At 41.6% G+C, this 20,671-nt stretch overlaps 1 protein-coding gene across 2 annotated transcripts in view; it reads right to left on the bottom strand.

Moving 5' to 3' along the window:
- The window catches only part of KLHL24 (kelch like family member 24), a 51,904-nt gene that overhangs the window by 11,618 nt on the left and 19,615 nt on the right, over positions 1-20,671 (bottom strand). For both annotated transcript variants that reach the window (XM_032764803.2, XM_032764805.2), the window contains exons 2-4: positions 18,309-19,295; positions 11,050-11,234; positions 5,065-5,183 (exon numbers count right to left, since the gene is read on the bottom strand). In XM_032764803.2, the coding sequence (XP_032620694.1) occupies positions 5,065-5,183; positions 11,050-11,234; positions 18,309-19,228 (1,224 nt within the window). In that variant the 5' untranslated portion in view covers positions 19,229-19,295. The remainder of the gene's footprint in view (positions 1-5,064; positions 5,184-11,049; positions 11,235-18,308; positions 19,296-20,671) is intronic.

The following is a 20,671-nucleotide window of genomic DNA, read 5'->3' on the forward strand; positions in this document are numbered from 1 at the left end:
TTGCACCTTATCCTTGTGGATGATCGTGTAGGGTGGATCGGAGGTAAGAGCCTTTAGCTCTGACACTCCCCTAGCTGATGTGATGGCCACCAGGAAGTCTACCTTACACGATAGATAGAGAAGGGAGAAAGTCATTATTGGCTCAAAAGGGGGCACCCATTAATTTGGAGAGGACAAGATTGAGGTTCCACACTGGGACAGACTGTCTGGTCTGAGGATGTAGGCGTTCCAAACACTTAAGAAAACAGCCTACCATGGGGTTAGCAAATACCGATCGGCCAGACGCTCCCAGATCGAAGGCTGAGATAGCAGTGAGATGTACTTTGATGAATGATGCTGCCAGTCCTTGTTGTTTCAGGTACAGAAGTTACTCCAGAATGAGCTATATAGACACTTGTAGTGGAGGTGTATGCTGCTGGGGACACCAGCAAGTGAACCTTTTCCACTTAGCTAGATGTGGCTTTAGTAGGTGGTTTCCTACTGCCAAGTAGGACCTCCCTTACTGGTTCTGAACACAGAAGCTCCCTGGTTTAACCATGAAGCTTCCAGGCTGTGAGATGGAGGGACTGGAAGTCCAGGTGGTGAAAGCGACCGTGGTCCTGAGTGATCAGATTGGGATGCAGTGGTAACTCGATTGGAGGGTCCACATACAGTTCCAGGAGTGTGGTGTACCATTGTTTTCAGGGCCACGCTAGGGCCACCAGAATTACGTCCGCTCTGTCCCTGCGGACCTTGAGAAGTACCTTGTGCATGAGAGGGATCGGGCAAAAGGCTTACAACAGGTGGCCTCTCCAGGGAAGCAGAAACATGTCCTGATTGAGCCAGGACAGTGATGCTGGAAGGCGCAGAACCTTGGACACCTCATGTTGTTCCTGGTGGTGAACAGATCAACCTAGGGAAACCCCTACCCTTGGAAGATGGAGTGTATGACATCCAGACAGATAGACTACTCATGATTTCGGAACGATCTGCTGAGGTAGTCTGCTAGTTTGTTCTCCATTCCTGGGAGATAGGATGCCTCAAGGTAAATGGAATGGACTATGCAGAACTCCCATAGCTGGAGGGCTTCTCGACATAGGGAGGAGGAACAGGATCCACCCTGCTAGTTGATGTAAAAGATGGCAGTGGTGTTGTCTATCATCACTGCTATGCACTGACTTCGTAGCTAGGGCCACAAGATTTGGCATGCTAACCATACTGCCCTGAGCTTCTTGTTGCTAATAAGAAGGGGAAGCTCCTCCTGTGACCACAGGCCCTGTGTTTGTAGGTCTCCCAAATGCGCACCCCATCTCAGAGCTGACGCATCTGTTACAAGGGCCAAGGAGGGCTGTGGGCTGTTGAATGGAACTCCCTCGCAGACTGCCCAGGGGTTGAGCCACCACTGGAGGGACTCGAGTACTTGCCCAGGCACCTTGACCACTACATCTAGACTGTTGTGTCCCGGGCGGTAGGCCGAAGTGAGCCACGCCTGGAGTGGCCTGAGCCTCAATTTGGCATGGAGGACCATGTAAGTGCAGGCTACCGTGTAGCTGAGGAGACTCAGGCATCTCCATGCTGCGGTGGTCGAGAATTACCTGAGGCCTTGAATAATGTCTGTCATGACCTGGAATCAGTTCTCTGACAAAAACACTCTTGCCCGTACCAAGTCCAGCAGCGCCCCGATGAACTCTACTCTTTGGGTCAGTGACGAGGTTGACTTGTTCACATTGAGGAAGAGACCCATTCTGTTGAAAGTATATCTGACTAATTCGACTTGAGACTCCATGTGCTCCCTGGTGAGGTCCCTGAACAGCCAGTCGTCGAGGTATGGGTATATCTGCACCTGCTTCCTTTGAAGGAAGGCTGCTATGTTGGACATGCACTTGGTGAACACTTGGGGGCTGCTGACAGGCCGAAGGGGAGGACCGCAAACTGATAATGTTTTTGGTCAACCACAAACCAGAGAAATCGTCTGTGTGCTGGTCGAATGGCTATGTGAAAATACGCATCTTTCATGTTGAGGACAGTGTACTAGTGCCCCAGAGACTATGTGGAACTTCAACTTTATCATTAATTTGTTGAGTCCTCGTAGGTCTAGGATGGGTCTGAGACATACCCTGGCTTTGGGGATCAGGAAATAACAGGAACAGAATCCCTTGCCCCTTAGCTCCTGAGGAACCTCCTCCACTGCCCCTGTTGCAATGAGCACTTGCACCTCCTGGATAAGGAGTTGCTCATGTAAAGGGTCCCTGAAGAGAGACAGGAAAGGGAGGTGGGAGGGAGGGGAGCAGCAGAATTGGAGAGAATATCCCACTTCTAACGTGCAAAGAACCCAGCAGCCTGATGTTATTTGAGACCATGCACAGTAAAAGTGGGATAGGTGATTCATAAAAAGAAGGGGAAGGATCCAATGTCACAGTGGATGTGCAGTCCTCGGGCATCCCTTCAAAAGGCCTTTTTAGAGCCAGATGAAGGTTTGCTTATTGCCACGAGTTCCTCCTCATGGCTACTCCTGAGGAAAGGATGCAGGCAGCTGAGCCTGCCGAGTCCCATGAAACCTGGAGAAGGCTTCACACCACTGCTTTCCCTTCAGCAGTGATAGCCGAGAACTCAGCTATGGAGTCTGGTGGAATCAGCTCCTTATGCTTCAATATGGAGGCCCACGAGTTGAAGTTTACCTGCTGAGGACAGCTTGCTGGTTAGCTATCCTCAGCAGTAGGCCCCCAGTTATGTAGATTTTCCTGCCAAAAAGGTCCACCCTTTTCGACGCCTTGGATTTAGGGGCCAATTCTTGCTGCTCCTGTCTCTCTTTCTCATTCACCACCGATACTACGAGAGAGAATGGTTGCAGGTGAGAGAACAGGTATTCGTATCCTTTGGAGGGAACGGAGTACTTGCGCTCTAGCCCCCTGGCGGTGGGCAGGTTTGAGGCAGGGATCTGCCACAGAGTCTTAATATTGCTCTGGATAGTTTTTATTAGTGACAGAGCTACCCTGGATGGTCCTTCTGGTGCAAGGAGGTTGATCTTGGGGACTTCGGGTTTGACCACCTCCTCCGCCTGTAACCCATGTTACAGGCAGTCCTTTGTAGAAGCTCCTGGTAGGCCCTGTGGTCAAATGGGAAAGGATCCGAGGTTGAAGCTCCCACCACCACTTCATCTGAAGATGAAGATGAGGAGATCAGAGGTGGCACAGGATCCTCCTGACCCTTTTACTCCCTGATCTCCTCCTGTTCAGCCTCTGGGGCCTTTGTGGCAACCGTAGCCTGGCCCTGCAATGGGTTGTGCCTCAGAGTTGCCTTGGTTGTGACCTGTGCTGGCTGTGGGGCTTGTGCCAAGGTCGCCTCAGAACCACGGGGCGTAGGCTGATCTTTGGCTGGGGTGGTCAGTGCTCCAAGGCCACCGAACAGGAGCTCTGGGCCTGACGGTAAGCCCAGGGGGTCCAAAAAGGCCATTGCGCCAGAGGTTGACACTGGGGTTGCCATGCCTTTGGTACCTCCCTCCGTTGCTTGTCGGATCTATGCTTGCTGCGACAGGAATAGTATGAGTCACCACCTGAGTTTGAAGACACAGATCTCGACAGAGATGACCATGGTGGTGCCGCATGGTACTGCGCCAGGGACCTCTGCCGATGATGCAGGGGACCGGTGTCGAGATGCCCAGGCTGGGGACCAAAACTGGGAATCCGGCATTGGGAACCAGTGTCGAGGGTCCAGTGCCAAGGGACTGGTGCTGAGAGTCGGTGCCGGTTATCTCTTGGAGCCGGAGTTCACTGCTGCTCTCTTGTTGGTGCCAGGCAGGAGAGGGAGACCGCCGCATCATGGCCAGCTTGCCTCTAGATGGCGATGGTTGTGGCGACACTGGGGGCTTATCTCTGATCACCAGGGGCTGAGGAGTCATCATCGCTGTTAAGTCTCTGGTGGCTTCAGATGTGTCCAGGGTGGAGGGTAATTCCAACTCCTCCACCTGGCACTGCCCATCCCGGGAGTCGATGTGCACCAGACTCAACAGTCTCCTTGTGGGAACTGAAGTTGATGGAACCCATTCTTGCTGCCTGGATGCCGAGAGCTCCTTCATGGGACGCCCTGGTATCGTGCCTGCAGATCCCGTTGTTTTCTGCACAGGGAACGTGCTCTGTTGACTTTTCTATGCAGCCTGTATGGCACTGGTGAATGCGAGCGGTGCCGGGTTGTCTGTGCATCCTGCAGTGCCGGAGAGCACTGGTGCCGAAGGTCTTTTAGACTAGAGTCCTTCCTGGGCACGGTGTCATGTACCGATGCCGAGGGGGCTCACAGTAGACTGGGGATGAAAGGCAGATTCCAGAAGCAATTGCCTCAATCGGAAATCCTTTTTAGTTCTGGAGTGGAAAGCCCTGCAGATCTTGCACCTTTCTGTCTGGTGTGCCTCCCCCAGACACTTCAGACATGAGTTGTGGGGGTCACTCACTGGCATAGGCTTGCTGCAGGTTCCACAGGGTTTAGAGCCTTGGGCTCGCGGCATGTGCTGGAGCCCAAAGAGGGGTGGGGGGGAAGGAGAGGTTTGGGGACTGGGGAAACCCCGCTCCCAAACCTCACTATATACAATATATATACTAACAATTAAGACTAACTACAACTAAACTAGGCTAAGCTAACTATATGAAAGAACGCTAAGGGAAGCACTTGCTAAGCAAGTGACTGCAGTTCCAACGACTGTCACTGGTGGTAAGAAGGAACTGAGGAGGGGCCTGGTCGTCAGGGTCATATATTGAGCGCCATGAAGGTGTCACTCCAGGGGGCTCCACAGCCAACCCAACGGGAGCTTCTAAGGGAAAACTTTCCGATGGCTGTGCATGCTGCGTGCACACACCTGATTGGAATTGATGTGAATAAGCACTCGAAGAAGAATCAGAAGTTAGGAAACATCAGTTTAACTTCTATGGACACTGGCAACCTGACCGAGCCCATAATTAATTGGTTATTAAAAGCAATACGAGTTGATGGGGAATGCAGTCTAACTCTAAATAGTTACACCTGGTTTTACATTTAAGTTTTGCTTATATTTGGGAAATATATTAGCTATAATAAGTAATGAATTATTTCTCTTACTTTACCAAGAAGGACAGCCATTTTATGACGCCATCTGCCTTTGTTTAGGGAAGCAACTCTGATCCAAATGTTAAGCTGAGAGTTATAAATCCACACATCACGGCTGTTAATTCTTCCACCTTTAAAATATGAAAAAAGACAGAAAAACACCAATGTATCTTTGACTAAGGAAGTTATTAAATAAGAGATGCTGGATACTGACAGATGCCTCTGCAGACGACCATGGAAAATGTCACATCCTATACATCTGATGTAGACTCATCTGTGATTATATAAATTTAAGTAGATAGAGGTTTTCAGATGTTCTTGGTCACTGTGTAGAGGACGTACATCTCTTATGAAGTGTAGCCTCCCAAAACAATAATCTCTTCCAACCGCTTCCCCCCAAAATATCATGTACCATAATGATCTACACCAGTCTTCTCCCAACCCTCTACAAAGTACAATCTTCCATGATCTATCTCAGATAAGGCACCTATCACTGTGGTATCTTCATGCTATACAAAAATTGGAGAGATCTGTTTCCTAGATGACAATTTTCAAAGCCTCCTGTTTCTGATGTGCATGTTTGTTTGCTCTTGCCTTCTATTTGCTAGTTGTAGGTTGTTCCTTAGAAGATGTCACTGCTGGAGAAAAGTCTAATCAAAGAGGCAAGGCTTGCATTTTAATCTAAATAACCACTTTCCTACACTTTAAGACAACAGATCCTTTGTTAATTATAACTTAGACTGAAAGAATTCTAATAAATCTCTCAAAGATAATACTAAAAAGTAACGTTTTTCTCTTAATTGTTAAGTCAGTATTGAGAAGGATATTATCAGCTATTTTTGACACTGGATCTCATTCTGTTGTCTCATAAAACATTACATTTCAACAAGGCAGTTGTTCAGAAGCAGACTGAGAGGTAGACTCAGCAAACATCATTATCGGACGTATTAGCAGGAGTACTGTAAGCAAGACACAAGAAGTAATTCTTCCACTCTACTCCATGCTGATTAGACCTCAAATGGAATATTGTGTCCAGTTCTCAGAGACACATTTCAGGAAAGATGTGGACAAATTGGAGAAAGTTCAGAGAAGAGGAACAAAAATGATTAAAGGTCTAGAAACATTATCTATGAGGGAAGATTGAAAAAATTGGGTTTGTTTAGTCTGGAAAAGAGAAGCCTGAGAGGGGACATGAAAATAGTTTTCAAGTACATAAAAGGTTGTTACAAGGAGGAGGGAGAAGAATTGCTCTTCTTAACGTCTGAGGATAGGACAAGAAGCAATGGGCTTAAGTTGCAGCAAGGGAGGTTACAGAATCTCCATCACTGTAGATTTTTAAGAGCAGGTTAGATAAACACCTGTCAGAGATGGTCCAGATAATATTTAGTCCTGCCATGAGTTCAGGGGACTGGACTAGATGACCTCTTGAGGTCCCTTCCAGTTCTATGATTCTAAAAATTGCTAATACTAATTAATATTTTCAAACATGAAAATACATGAGAAATACATCCCATTGTGCAAACCTTTCAGAATAATATGCTGAGCAAATGGTTTTTTAATGTTGGGAAATATTTCAATGACTTTTTCCACACTCTTCAGACTTCTTTGAGCGCCACTGCATGGGTGAGCCATTGGAAAGGAAATCTCTAAGATTTATATGCTATGACGCATGTACATAACACTGGCTCTTTTCCTCTACATGGTTTGTGCATATGTCCCCCTCTCGGTTCCACTGTCTGTTTTCTGAAATGACAAAGGTATTTTACATTTGGGAAGATAGTCATTTTGAGACAGGGTGGATAAAAATCAATGATTTAAAAAAATGGATTTTTTTTATTTAAATCAGATTTTTTTGATAAAACGCTTTTTGAGGAAAAAACTATCTAAAGATAGTTTTAATTAAGATACATTATAGCTCAAAGATATCTCATCATGGAACAGGGATTATAAATTCTAATTCTATAATATGAGACAATATAGTCATGTAATGTTTAAGAAATACTTTGTAAATGAGTTCCAATAGTTCATGGATTAGGGACCCAATCTTATGGGGTTCCATGGGCTTCTGTATAGATTATTTAGGTTAATCTTTCTATCTACCCAATGGGACTCAATGCTCAGTCTAGAAGATACCACCAGAGATGCTTAGTTTTGCAGTTCTCAAACTGTGGATTTGTGTCTCCAGAGATAACGTGCTTGTTATCAGCAAAAATGTTTTTAAATAAAATAAACAAATAATATACAGAGGTCAGAAATAGCAGACCTCAACCCTATTGTCCCTCTGCAAATTTGTGTACACAGATTCAATCCCTTACCTCTCTCTAAAAGTGAAAAGTTTCAAAAGTTCGATGAATAGAAGATTGTTGGGTGCTGAATAGATCTGGACAAGAAGAAGTCTGTAGATAAATGTGAAAAGGGAGGGACAGGCAGTAGAAACAAAAGAAGTGAAACTGTTTAAGCAGCATATTCCAGAAGTCTTGAGTTCTGAGTGTAGCCTTCACTGACCTGAGATCTACCATACCATTCTCTCATTAGAAGGGAAAACCTATAATGGAAGCAGGCCGTAAAAGAGATCCAGTTTGGGAATATTTTAATGAAGTTCCTCTACCTGTGGGTAAGATAGGCATGTGTGCAAAATGCAAACAGCGCAACAAAGAAATGCAAGGCCTGGTTGCTCGAATGAAACAACGTCATGAAAAGTGTTCCTTCTCAGGAGGAAGCTGAGTTGAAGATGATGAAAGCAACATGTCTGAACACGCAGGATCTTCAGGTTGGTAAACTTCTTTGTTTCATATTTCTTTCTTAAGGACTGCCTGTCTTCCTTCTGGACTATTCTTGAATTCTCATGTTTGAGCATAAAATATAGTTGTTACTCTACGGTGCTATCATTTTAGATGCAGTTGTGATAAAAAAATAAATAACTGAAATAGGCAGATCTTCCTTTTATAATTTTACCTTTAAAGTAGTACTGAGTGTCAGTGAATGCAATAAGTAATACTAAATGAGCAGTATGGTAATAATAATTAAATAACTGCATTGACTTATTTTGTTAGGAGAATCCATCCTCAAAATACAGGATTCTGAAGACTATCCATCTTCAAGATCACCATCATTTTCTACAGTTTCAGAGTTATCTGCCACTGATAGTGTTTCAGTCACATCATGTATATCACGTAGCTACAGTATATCACCTGTAGCAAAAAGAAAAAAAAAATCATGCAGAAACAACTATACATAAGTTTGTGATAAGAACCAGCAGATTACAAAAAGAGGTAATTGATGAAAAAATTGCCTGGTTTGTTTATGCAACAAACTCTCCTTTCCGTATGATTGAGAACTCACACTTCATTAACATGGTTCAGTCATTAAGACCAAGATACAGTCCACTCAACAGAGCAGATGTTGCAAGCAAATTGCTGAATAAAGTGTATGAAAGAGAAACTGAACAGTGTGCAAAAGGTCTAGAGGGTGAAACTGTTAATCTGAGTTTTGATGGGTGGAACAATGTCCACAATGATCCTGTTGTATGTGCTTGTATGACAACAGAAGGAGGGAATGTCTTCCTTTCAGAAACAATTGATACATCAGGAAATGCACACACAGCAGAATACTTACAAGAAGTAGCAGTAAAAGCTATAACAAACTGAAAAAAAATTCAAATGTCTAGTACACAGCTTTGGTCACAGACAATGCTGCAAATGTATCCAAGATGAGAAGAAATTTAGAAGAGACTGAAGAGAGTCCCAAGATAATAACATACGGTAGCAGTGCTCATTTGATGCATCTCCTAGCCAAAGACTTCAGTGTTCCAGAAATAAGGGCTAATGTTGAAATTGCAAAATACTTTTGAAACAACCACTTTGCAGCAGCTGCTCTGAAAAAAGTGGGAGGAACCAAATTAACTCTCCCACAAGACGTGTGATGGAACTCAGTAGTGGACTGTTTTGAGCACTGTATCAAGAACTGGCCTGATCTGATGACAGTTTGTGAACAAAATAATGAAAAAATAGATGGCACCGTCACAGCCAAAGTTCTCAACATTGGGCTTAAGAGAAATGTTGAACACATACTGAATACCCTGAAGCCTATATCTGTAGCCTTGAACAAAATGCAGAGAATTGCTGTTTTATTGCTGGCGCTGTTGAAATTGGAAGGAACTGAGTGAGATCTTAAAAAGGGAAATATGCAATGACAGAGTTAAATTACAAGCATTCAAAAAACAAATGGGACAAGCACTATCTCCATCTCATTTTCTTGCGAATATTCTCAATACTCAGTACCACAACTGAAGAAGAGGAGTTGGCTATGACATAGACATCCAGCAATCATAATGCCATAATGCCAACTATAATAAACTTCAGAGCTAAGAGTGAACCATTCAAGAAATATATGTTTGTTGATGATTTTTTAAAGAAAGTTACACCAGTGAACTGGTGGAAGTCACTAAAGCACTTGGATTCAGAGACTGTTGAAGTGATAATCTCACTTTTAACAGCAGTAGCTTCTTCTGCCGGAGTACAAAGAATATTTTCTTCCTTTGGACTAATTCATTCCAAACTGATAAATCGTTTGGGACCTGAAAAAGCAGGAAAACTTGTTTTTCTTTTCCAGATAATGAACAAACAAGAAAATGAAGGTGAAGATGACTGAGTTGCAGAAGTCAATATTTTAAGTTGCCGACCTGGCTGACATAGTCTATTTCAATTTTTTTAAAAAAAATATTTCATTTAACTATTTTAGTTAAATCATTTTAACAAAAACAAACCTGATCGTAAAAAACTTGAATATTTAACTAAATTCAAAAATTCATATGCTTGTTTTGTTAAAATATTATATGTCTGCTGTTGAAGAAGAAAATCCAGAATACATAACATTGTTATTTTAGTTAAATGAAACAATTTAAATGTCTGTCTGGGGACGTTCCCCTCCTAATAAGCATGGAAAGAAAATCCTCCAAATATTAATGATTAACCTGTTGAACTGGAGATAGTACACCTCCCAGTGACTTCATAAATATCTACTTCAATTACCTTTGGTAAATGAAATAACCAATCATTTTCTAATATAGCTGTAAAACTAATCTGAAAAGTTTTCAAAATAAATCACCTTAAAAATGTATAGTGTGTACCTTCTAAAAAAGAAATCTACATCTATCTCTGAGTTGTGAAGAATATGTATTAAAGTTATAAGAACCAACAAGAATGCACTTTTATGTAGAAATCCATGATTAAATCGAGTCTTCCTGACTAGTGATTTAAATCATGATTTAAATCAAATTGATTTAAATCAAATCCATTCTGCTTTGAGGTAACAAACAAATGTAATGGGGGAGATAGATAGTTCCAGGACAGGAGTTAGTATCCAGCTGATTCTGTCACCATTGGTCTAGATGACAGACATGGACCCAAACAACTATTTTTTTTTGGTCTAAACTTGAGAGGTGCTGAGCATCTACAACTGCCATTGACTTCAGTGGGAGATGCAGGTGCTCAGCACCTCCAGGTCAGGATTTAAGAAGGGTGAGGTATTTGCCTCTACTATACATTTCTATGCTGAAAAAAGATTTGATCTGTTTTCACTGCAGAACCTGAGCACTAATATTTAAAAGCTGCATACTTAACCAGTATGGAGGAGAACTTATTGGAATGTGGGTCAGTTCATACAGTCATTTAGCTCTAAGCTCTACTCATATCAATATTATATCCCCAGATCTCCTTGATGAAACTTCAGCCATGGCTGTAATTATTAATGATTAAAAACAAAACAATAAGAAAAAATATTTGTGGCTATCAAATATAGGCACAGGATTTACACTCAACACATACTGAGGGAGATGATTTAGTAAGCAACACATAGGCTAAAGTGGGTGAAATTGGTGAAATTTTCATTCCAGCAGCTTCTGGAAGTTCAAAGAGCAACAATCTCCTAAAGAACTGTAAATTATCCAAGGATGTTCCCTCTGCCATCACGATGCTTAAGCTTCCTGGAATTATTTACCTGAAACAAGAATATCATTCCGTAAAGCACACACTGCATATTCAGACTTGGTAAATTCTGGGAGCTTAGCTAGTGACTTCCATTCTCCTGTCACAGGATCGTAGCATTCAGTGTATGGTAGATTAAAACCCCCAACTCGTTCACAGCCTCCGACAATGACTATCACCTCAGAATAACCAGTTGATCTAATAGAATGAAAACAGAAAGACAAAATAGATGTTTATTAAAGCATATGTAGCAAACAATATCAGCTTGAAAGAACAAGGTCATTCAGTTTTAAAATTTGAAAATCTATTATTTAATGTTATTCTGACTTCTACAGCAATAATTATTTCCTTACAAAATGGTTAAGGGTTTCACTGTATTTCCAGCTGTCCCATTGTGTGCTAGGTAACCAAGCCAATAAGTAACCTTTTTTTTAATAAAGGGTGGAGTTATATTGCATGATTGTGCTATCAAAAAAATCAAAATTTTAAAAAGCCCTTAAACTTTAAGATTGTTTTCCTCCTCTTATTGAAAATGGAGAAATATCAGACGTAAAGCTGAAGCTGTGTGTAAGAAATTTATATATGCAGTTCTGGAAGTTTCAGATAAAATCCATCATAGTGAAAACAGTCTTCTGCAAAGTTACAAATCTCACAGACTCCTGTGACAGTTTGCATCACATTAATATTTCACTAATTTAGAACTAAATATCTTCCAAGTGTTACAGAAAATTTTTTTCAAAAAAAGTTTAAGACTTATGGATCAAACAAAAACTTTGTTAGACAGGACATATGGTTGCAAATATGTATCAGTAACGTGAAAGAGGGTATAGTGATGGAGGAAAACTTCAAAGAAGATTGAAATAATAAAACCAAGTACCAAAGCCAGCAAATTCAAAGTTAATGTTACACTTAACCAAAAAAACAAAAAAAAATCCAGTATCAAATCCAAACATTCGAAAATATGGAAACCAGAGTTAAAGAAACTTAGACATTAACTCTTCTCCATATTCCTGCTCAGTTTCCACTCAAATTCAGAAGAAAACCTGGTATCTTCAGATTATACTTCTATAGTTATAATATAAGCTATATACCTCACTACAATATCTTATTCAATATATGAATGCATAGAAAGGACCAACCAGCTACTATATATGAGCCTACCAAATCATTAGTCCCTCCCTCAAATTCACTTTTGCTCATGAGCCACCTATAAAAACCTCTCTCCATTTAAGCGTCTCTAGTTTAGGGAAATTTGCACTTATGTAATTACATCAATGCACTGGTGTAACTAACCGTATCAAACCAGATATCAAATGCACTCTATCTTTCAAAGAGCATGTCGATACACTGTACACCAGTGGTTCTCAAACTGGGGCTGCTGCTTGTTCAGGGAAAGCCCCTGGTGGGCCGGGCCTGTTTGTTTACCTGCCCCGTCTGCAGGTTTGGCTGATCGCGGCTCCCACTGGCCGCAGTTCGCAGCTCCAGGCCAATGGGGGCTGCAGGAAATGGCGTGGGCCAAGGGATGTGCTGGTAGCCTTTCCCACAACCCCCATTGGCCTGGAGCGGTGAACTGTGGCCAGTGGGAGCCACGATCAGCTGAACCTGCGGATGCGGCAGGTAAACAAACCAACCTGGCCAGCCAGAGGTTTTTCCTGAACAAGTGGCGGCCCTAATTTGAGAACCACTGGTATACACTATTTTAACTACAAATAATTCCATAAGAGCAGGTATCTTATTTACTATGACCCAATCCTGCAAAAAATCACATTACCTTGTGTCTATAACAACTGCTTGATCTGTCATCAACTTTGTTTATAAATGATAAAAGTGCTGTAGGTCTTTATTTAAAACCATAGTTTTTCACATTGTGGGACACCACAAGTAAAAACTAGCTGATTATTACTGTTGTCTCGTTAAACAAGTAAGTCCTTTTTACTCTAAATATTTTAGAAAAAGCAAAGTCAATGATAAATGTGAATGTGCTAGGAAATATCACAATATAAATACTTGTCTTAAGAACTATGTTTACACACTTAGGTCATTTGATAAAATGTTCTAAGTTACTCTCTCATAGCTAGTCAAAAAACTCAAAGAAAACTTCCCTTCATTTGCTCCAACCTTGAAGTGATGTCAGGTCCTGCTTTTTATCTATTTAATGTTTAGTTATCTCATCTTTTTTTTTTTTTTTTGAGGAACTAATCTTGGAACGATATCTCTCAAGGGAGAGAGGGAAAGAACCTTATGTGTTGAGGAAGCACTGTTCAGAAAAATAAATTGGTTTCTTTCAACAGCAAGTAATTTGTCTGTCTTACTTTTTCCCCTACAGGCAATCCCAAGTGTATGTACCAAAGATACCTACAAAGGACAAGGTTTGGCTATTGATATTTTTAAAGACTACAATCAAGGTCTTCTGCCAAATGAGGAGCTTGTTGTGCATGATTAAGGCTACACTTTAGTCACAGACATTTTTAGTAAAAGTCATGGACAGGTACGGGCAGTAAACAAAAATTCACAGCCTGTGACCTGTCCATGACTTCTACTATATACCCCTGATTAAACCTGGGGGGGGGGCTGGGGGTGCCAAGGGTGCTTGAGGAGGGAAGGGGGTGGTCTGGGGGCACTGAAGGTGCTGTGGGGGGGTACGGGCAGCAGCGTGTGGCCCAGGACCCTTGTGGGTGCTGGGGAGGGCGTGAGCAGTGGTGTGTGGCCTGGGACTCCACTGGTGCTGGGGGGGCATGGGCAACAGCACACAGCCCAGGATCCCCGCTGGTGCTGACGTTGGGGGGGTGTTGGCGAGGTCAGCAGGCTCCCTACCTGACTCCACACCTCTCAGAGCCTGCCCGCCTCACCCTGGCCCGTGCCCCGACCCCCTGCTCCCTTCCCAAACCCAAACTCCTGTTGCTGCTGGGGGATGGGGGTGTGGTGGCCTGAGACTGCCCCAGCAGCAGCTGATGCATCTGGCACAGGGGCACCAACCACTGCAGAAGTCACAGAATCAGTGACTTCTGTGACAAACTTGCAGTCTTATGCATGATTGCCAGTCTTTTTTAAATTAAGAAATAAATGAGCCAATATCCGTGGATCAAAAATACTGCCTGAGAGTGATGATGCATAGTTTTGCTCTCTCTGAAAGAGAATTAATTTACTAAAATATTTTAAATCCAGTTCTGGATTTAAAAATAAACAAACCACACCTCTGGATGGTCACGCATGTGGAGATTAAGGCGTGCTGTACACTAGAAAATTAGGTCAACATAACTACGTCACTTAGGGGTATGAAAAATCCACACCCCTGGGTGGCGCAGCTAAGCCAACCTAAGTCCCACGACTTTTGTATACTTGAAATGCTACAGTGGCACAGCTGTACCACTGCAGCTTTGCTGCTGCATCATGCTGATGGAAGAACTCCTCCCGTTGGCATAGGTAATCCATCTCCCTGAGAGGCAGGACCTAGGTTGATAGAAGAATTCTTCCATCGACCTAGCACTATCTACACTGAGGGTTAGTTTGGCGTAATGGTGCTGCTCAGGAGTGTGGATTTTTCACACTCCCAAGCAACGTAGTTAAGCTGTCTTAATTATCTAGTGCAGCTTAGGCTAGGTCGATGGAAGAATTCTTCCGTCGACCTAGCTACCACCTCTCAAAGAGGTGGATTACCTACATCAAAAGGACAACGCCTCCCCTTGGCATATACAGTCTCAACACTGAAGTGCTGCAGCTGTGCCACTGTAGCATTTCAAGTGCAGACAAGCCCCATGAGGCAATACTTAAGTCGACAGAAAAATTTGTTCATTGACCTAGCGCTGTCTACACTAGGTGTTAAGTCAGCTTAACCACACTACACATAGGGGTGGAATTTTTCACACCCAAATCCACTCCTGAGCTACACAGTTAAAGACAACCTAATTTTCTAGTGTAGACCAGACCTTAGAGTTTTTTGCACTTGGGACAGTGTGCCATCAATACAGATAATAGGGATCAAGTTAAAAAATAAATAGGCAGGCACAAAATACAAGTAGGCATAGGCTGTTAACAGCAACAGTTAACTATTGAAATAAAATGCAAATTGAGGTCAGTAGAGCTGTGGTTCTCAAACTGTGGCCTATGGAGATGACATGGAAGGTGATCCATGAGATCTCTCTGCCATTACATGGTCCCAAAACAGAAAAAAAACGGAAAATCACATTACCAAAGTAATGTTAAATCCAGTACTTTCACAAAAGAAATTAAAAATCAGATTTCTGATGTACTTCACAGAGGAAACTATACAGCTCTCATGACACTATTTGAGGAAGCTGAATGAAACAATATAGACCAACAAATGGCTGCCTGGGTAGAAGTCCTTTAATCAGTTCAAAGAAAACCTGTTCATAAAAATTAAAAATTTCCACAGACAGAAATTCTGAGGGCTTTTGAAAAAAATCAATAATTTTGTCTGTAAAAGCATCCACCATATTTGAATGCTGCATAAAAAAATAATAGCCAGCAGTGCAACAGTTAAATAAAAAGTAAATCACTTAAGAGGAAAAAATTAGTGAATGCTTACATTTTAAAAAAAAGTAGTTGAGAAGAACTGGTTGAAATAGATAAACATAATAACAACCAATTAAAAGTACATCTTGATGTATTTTCATTAAACAGGTCTAGTGGGTCTGTGCACTGAAATAAGCAACAACCGTAAGCCAGTCTAAAGATATTCAAAGCTTATGGTATGCAATTCATATTTTGTTTTAAATACACAGGAGTCCATCCACTAGAACGGGGATGGGCAAACTTCTTTGGCCTGAGGACCACATCTGGGTAAGGAAATTGTATGGCGGGCCATGAATACCTAGTGGGGGAGGGGGACTCTATGGGGTGTAGCATGGGAGGGGGGGCTCTATAAGGGATGTTACCAAGATGGGGGAGAAGGGACTCATGGGATGTGGTTTGTGTGGGAGGCTCTACAGGGGCAGTACTGGGGACTCCTAGGGGCCCTGCCGACAGCGGCACCAAGGCGGCCATACCAGGTACCGCCATGGGCTGGGACAGGTGGGACTGTAGGAGACTGGGAGGGAATTTGGCATTCTGCCACCTGGGGCGAGGTTCTAATCCCAGAAACAGCACAGTGAAGTTGTGCCTGTGCAGTGTGGCTCTGCGTGCTGGAAGATGGTGCTCATCAAGGGACTTGTGAGCTCCTGGCGGGAGCCTGAGGGATGGATAAAAACGTCTGATGGGCCAGAAGAAGCCCGAGGGCTGTAGTTTGCCCACCCGTGCACTAGAACAACATGACCACTAGATGTCACTGTGAAGTTTAATGGAGATATGAGAGATGACCTCAAGATGTCAGTGCAACTGTATTCAGTTATCTGGCTCCCATATCCACACTTTGTTCTACAATGAAAGCTTAGGGCGGGAACAGTCAATAGACAGACCACAGGCCAAATCCTGACCATGAGAGGCGTTTGAATGGAATCCAAAATCTTTATTTACTTATTATTATCATTATTGTAGTTATTTTTATTATTTTTCTTCCCTGGAGTCTGGACCTTGACTATACCTTCACAAAGAAATTTGGGCCTTGACAAAAAATAATTGACCACTCCTGGCATAGGGTCATAAGGGACAAGAAGGGAGGATCAACAACTGTCAACCCAAGTTTTAAAAGTGTAGTGACATCAGACAATTTTTACTTGCTTCAAATGAACTCAGACCAGAATCCCACTGTTTTTGAATAGCTAGTCAGAAACCAGTTTAAGTATAGAAACATACTGATACATATGCACACACAATCCCAAGAACAATTCCTAAGAAAAGTTTCAGTAGAAACATTAATTTTGGTATACAGAACTTTCAGTCGGTTCTATGCTTTTTCTTCACTAGCGAAGCTTACATAAAAGCAAAGCAGGAGAAAGAAGCAGCAGCAATACATGGCACATAGAGAGGGAATGGGTAAAGGAGCTACCAACCTCCATTTTAGAAGAAATGAAAGGGGAAAGCATAGAGGAGGCAGGGAGGAATCTGGTAACTGTTACAAAACTTTATCAATTTTTGCAACAGAATCAAATGACAAGGAACTATCCCTTGAATTTAATAATAGATACAAGGAAAAATCACCTCTGGGAGACCAGCCAGCTTCTCTCTTTATAAATTATTCTTCTCGTTGCTGCATTCATGATTCAGTGTTTAGTTTCTTCTTAAGTTTAGTAACAAAAACCCTGCTCAAAAAATGTCTCTGTTAAACATAAGCAGAGAGGTGGAGGTGGGTGTCTCCTTTTTCAGCTAATTCTCTAGTGCAGCATTACAGCTAGCCAACTTATCTTCTCAAGTACCTATGTTATGTCTGGCAGAATTTCCAGAGTTAAACATCTTAGTTTTCCTTCTTTACCATTCTTTCAATAATGTAATGTTTTTAGCAATTACCTGGGAAGGAAGGTATATGGCAGAATCCAAAAGAAATCTCCATAACCTACAGTTACCAAAATACCACCCTTGGCATTTTTTCTCATTTCCTACTGTAGCTTACAGTAGCAATTTCCAGTTGTATTATGAGATAATAAGAAGTCATGTTTTAGGATTTTAAAAAACGGGTTACAATATTTAAACCTAAAATATTTTCTGTAGCTACTATGTAATTCTGTAAATATATTCATTTGTTTTGTTATTTCATCTCTAAATCTGTTATACAATTCTAGACCTGTATTTCTAGTTCTGTAAAGTGTTTTATTAAACCTGTAAAATGTTTTGTGGTGTAACAGTGGGATTTTCAAAAGCAGTCACTGTTGCCCTAACTGAAAAATGCCATCCAACTCCTTGATAAGTGTACAATACATTATTATTTTACACTGTAAAAATTAAATAATTATGAAATGTAGTGGATTAATGGCTTCATTGTAATGAACTGGAATGAAAGCTGCTGCAAGTGGCTTAACTGGGCAACTAGTGGAAAGGGCTGAGGATCTCATCCTGCCAAAATCTACCCTGTGAGTAACTTACTGACATCAGTGTCCTTCCTATTGAATTCTAGGGGACTACTCATATCAGTAAAGTTATATATATGTGTGAATAAGATTACTCAAAGGCCTACTTAAAGTTAAGCATGTGAGGTGACCAGGCTTTTGTGTGTGGTTAAGACAGTAAAAATGCAGAACTCAGTAACACAAAATAAAAGACACTTTCAAATTTTTCTTCACTATGATGCAGTCTTGGTTACAGTTCATATCTACTAGATAAACAGGTAAAAAAAAATGTTCTTCTAGGGCATATCAGAAAAATAGTAAAAAATCCTCTCACCTGCGTGGTCTAGTTCTTGGGGACATCATTTCATTTCCAAGTATGTGGTATCTTCTTGCTTCATGCAGCAGCTGATAACACTCTGGAGAATTCTGAATCAGTTGTTCCACTTCCACTGTCTGTACAAAATAGTTAGGATGTAATAAAGGGAGTCTCACATGTGTTAGAAGTTCCTGTAACACTGGCCTTCTCAGATCAACAGCACGGTAAACCCAGCGCATAACTGCTTCAAAAACCATCTCTTCTTTACTGATCACCAACTCATCACTACAAATATAATCAATGAGCTCATCTTTCCCAAGCTCAAGAAATTCTTCATGCTGAGAAACATCCTCAAACGTCTGCAGTGCAAAATTTCTGCATTTGGTGAAGAGTGTCTTTAGTGAGTGTGTATCAGCAAAACGCTGGATTCCCAGGCAGTTACAAGGATCCAGCTGCTCTTCCAGGAACTTGGCACAAGCATCACGCAGAACACTAATTTGAAAGAGACTGGAGGTTTCAAAGATATATTGCACATTCTCTGTAGTGATTTTCACCTTGCCAGTATACACGTACTGTAAAAAGCAATCCATAGCTTCAGCAAAAATGCCATTGATCTCCACCAACATTTCTCTGCTTTCTCTGTGATCATTGCAAAACATAGCTCTGAAGTAGCTACTGCAGGCTGACAGAACAGCTCGATGACAGGGAAACTCTCTTCCTTCCACACAGATAATTACATCTGTGAACAAGCGGCTGTCTCTAAACTCATTGAAGATCTGGAGTATGCTTTCAGCATGGGATGATCCTGACGAGAAGTCAAAAAACTCATGACCTGATAAGGACTTTGGGTCCATTTCAAAAACTTTACGTTTGGTTGCAGGGGAATCACGGACCCCGCTATCCTCTCTATTCAGTCTGCGGCCCAGTATTAGTACCATTGTTACATCCGTTGACTATAGAATCATTGAGAAAAGATTTCTGAGTGTCTTCTTTACAGTGCTATGGCTAGAAGAATTAAAACATTTTAGTACCCAACCAATCAATTCTGACAGGTAATGCAATGAAAGAATTATGAAATTTATGAAACTTACATAATACAAAACAAATAGCCTGATCAGTCTAAAAATCAGTGTAACTTACACTATTCTAGTAAAGGTCAAAAGTTATTATTTGGCAAATGAAATGTGACATCATGCAATGCAATGAAATACATCCTACTGTAATGCATACACACAAATGACTGAATTAAGGTTGCTGTGAGAACCATAATTATGAATACCCTAGCCTTTGTTTAATTGAAGTATCACCTTTATATCAAGCTTAAAAATGTCAAAAGGCTAAATCCTAAAATCCTTACTCAAGCAAATCTCTCGGCTGATATCAGCAGGAGTTTGCTCGAGGAAAGACCTCAGGATTTTGCTATACAGATTTTTAAACTGCTTCTTACTATGTGTTTGCCCAGCCCCTAGCACAATGTAAGTCTGATCTCAGGGCCTCCAGGTGCTCCTGTAATACCACTAATAAAAGTAATATTAAAGAAGACTGAAAATTTTACACTAGAACAATTGTAGAGGGAGGCTACATCTCAGTCTTCACCACATCTCAGTCTTCATTATACATCAGTACCCTAATGCAATCTATGGAGTTCAATGATTTTGTTCATCCCAGTGATCATTCCTGATCAGGAAAAGCAAATGTCTTAGCTCTTTCTCCTTATCAGCAAAACAATCAGTTAATCAATATGCTATGGTGAAATTAAAAGTTAATACAGGTTACTAATATGCATTTGGAAAAAAAATACTTAAAATTCATGTTGAAGCATAATGTAGATACCACAGAAAAAAGGCAACCGCATGAATAAGTATCAAATAAAAAATTATGTATATTTGTGAGAAAACCATTATGCAAGCAAATGAATGAGTCTTTGCATCTGGAAGAAAGAAGTGGGGGGTACCTAGTGAGTTAAAGGAGAATTTCTGTTTTCTGACAGTAGTTAACTCCTATCTAAAATTTAAAAGCAAAGACTATAGTCGAAGGCATTATATCATCATCAATATATACAGCTCTCTCACTCATACACAAACTATGTTAAAAGAACATTTTTAAGACTGCAAAGTCAGACAGTCAAAGGTTAGGAAATGAATTAAGGTTGCCTGTGAATATAATACAGTTAATACAGTTAATTTGCCTAGACATAGCCTGGTGAAGGTATATATATTGTGGCAAATTGCCGGTATTGTTCTCTGGGTCTCGCGCTTTCTCTTCTCTGGGGTAGGTTCACTGCGATATTGCTTGCCTCTGAACCAGTTCTTAATCACTCCCCTAGTGTCCTTGGAGGAGGGGAGTGGAGAGGGAGGGACCTGGGCCCGCCCTCTACTCCA

Source organism: Chelonoidis abingdonii, chromosome 8, assembly GCF_003597395.2.
Source record: "Chelonoidis abingdonii isolate Lonesome George chromosome 8, CheloAbing_2.0, whole genome shotgun sequence".
In the NCBI taxonomy this organism is placed as follows: Eukaryota; Metazoa; Chordata; order Testudines; family Testudinidae; genus Chelonoidis; species Chelonoidis abingdonii.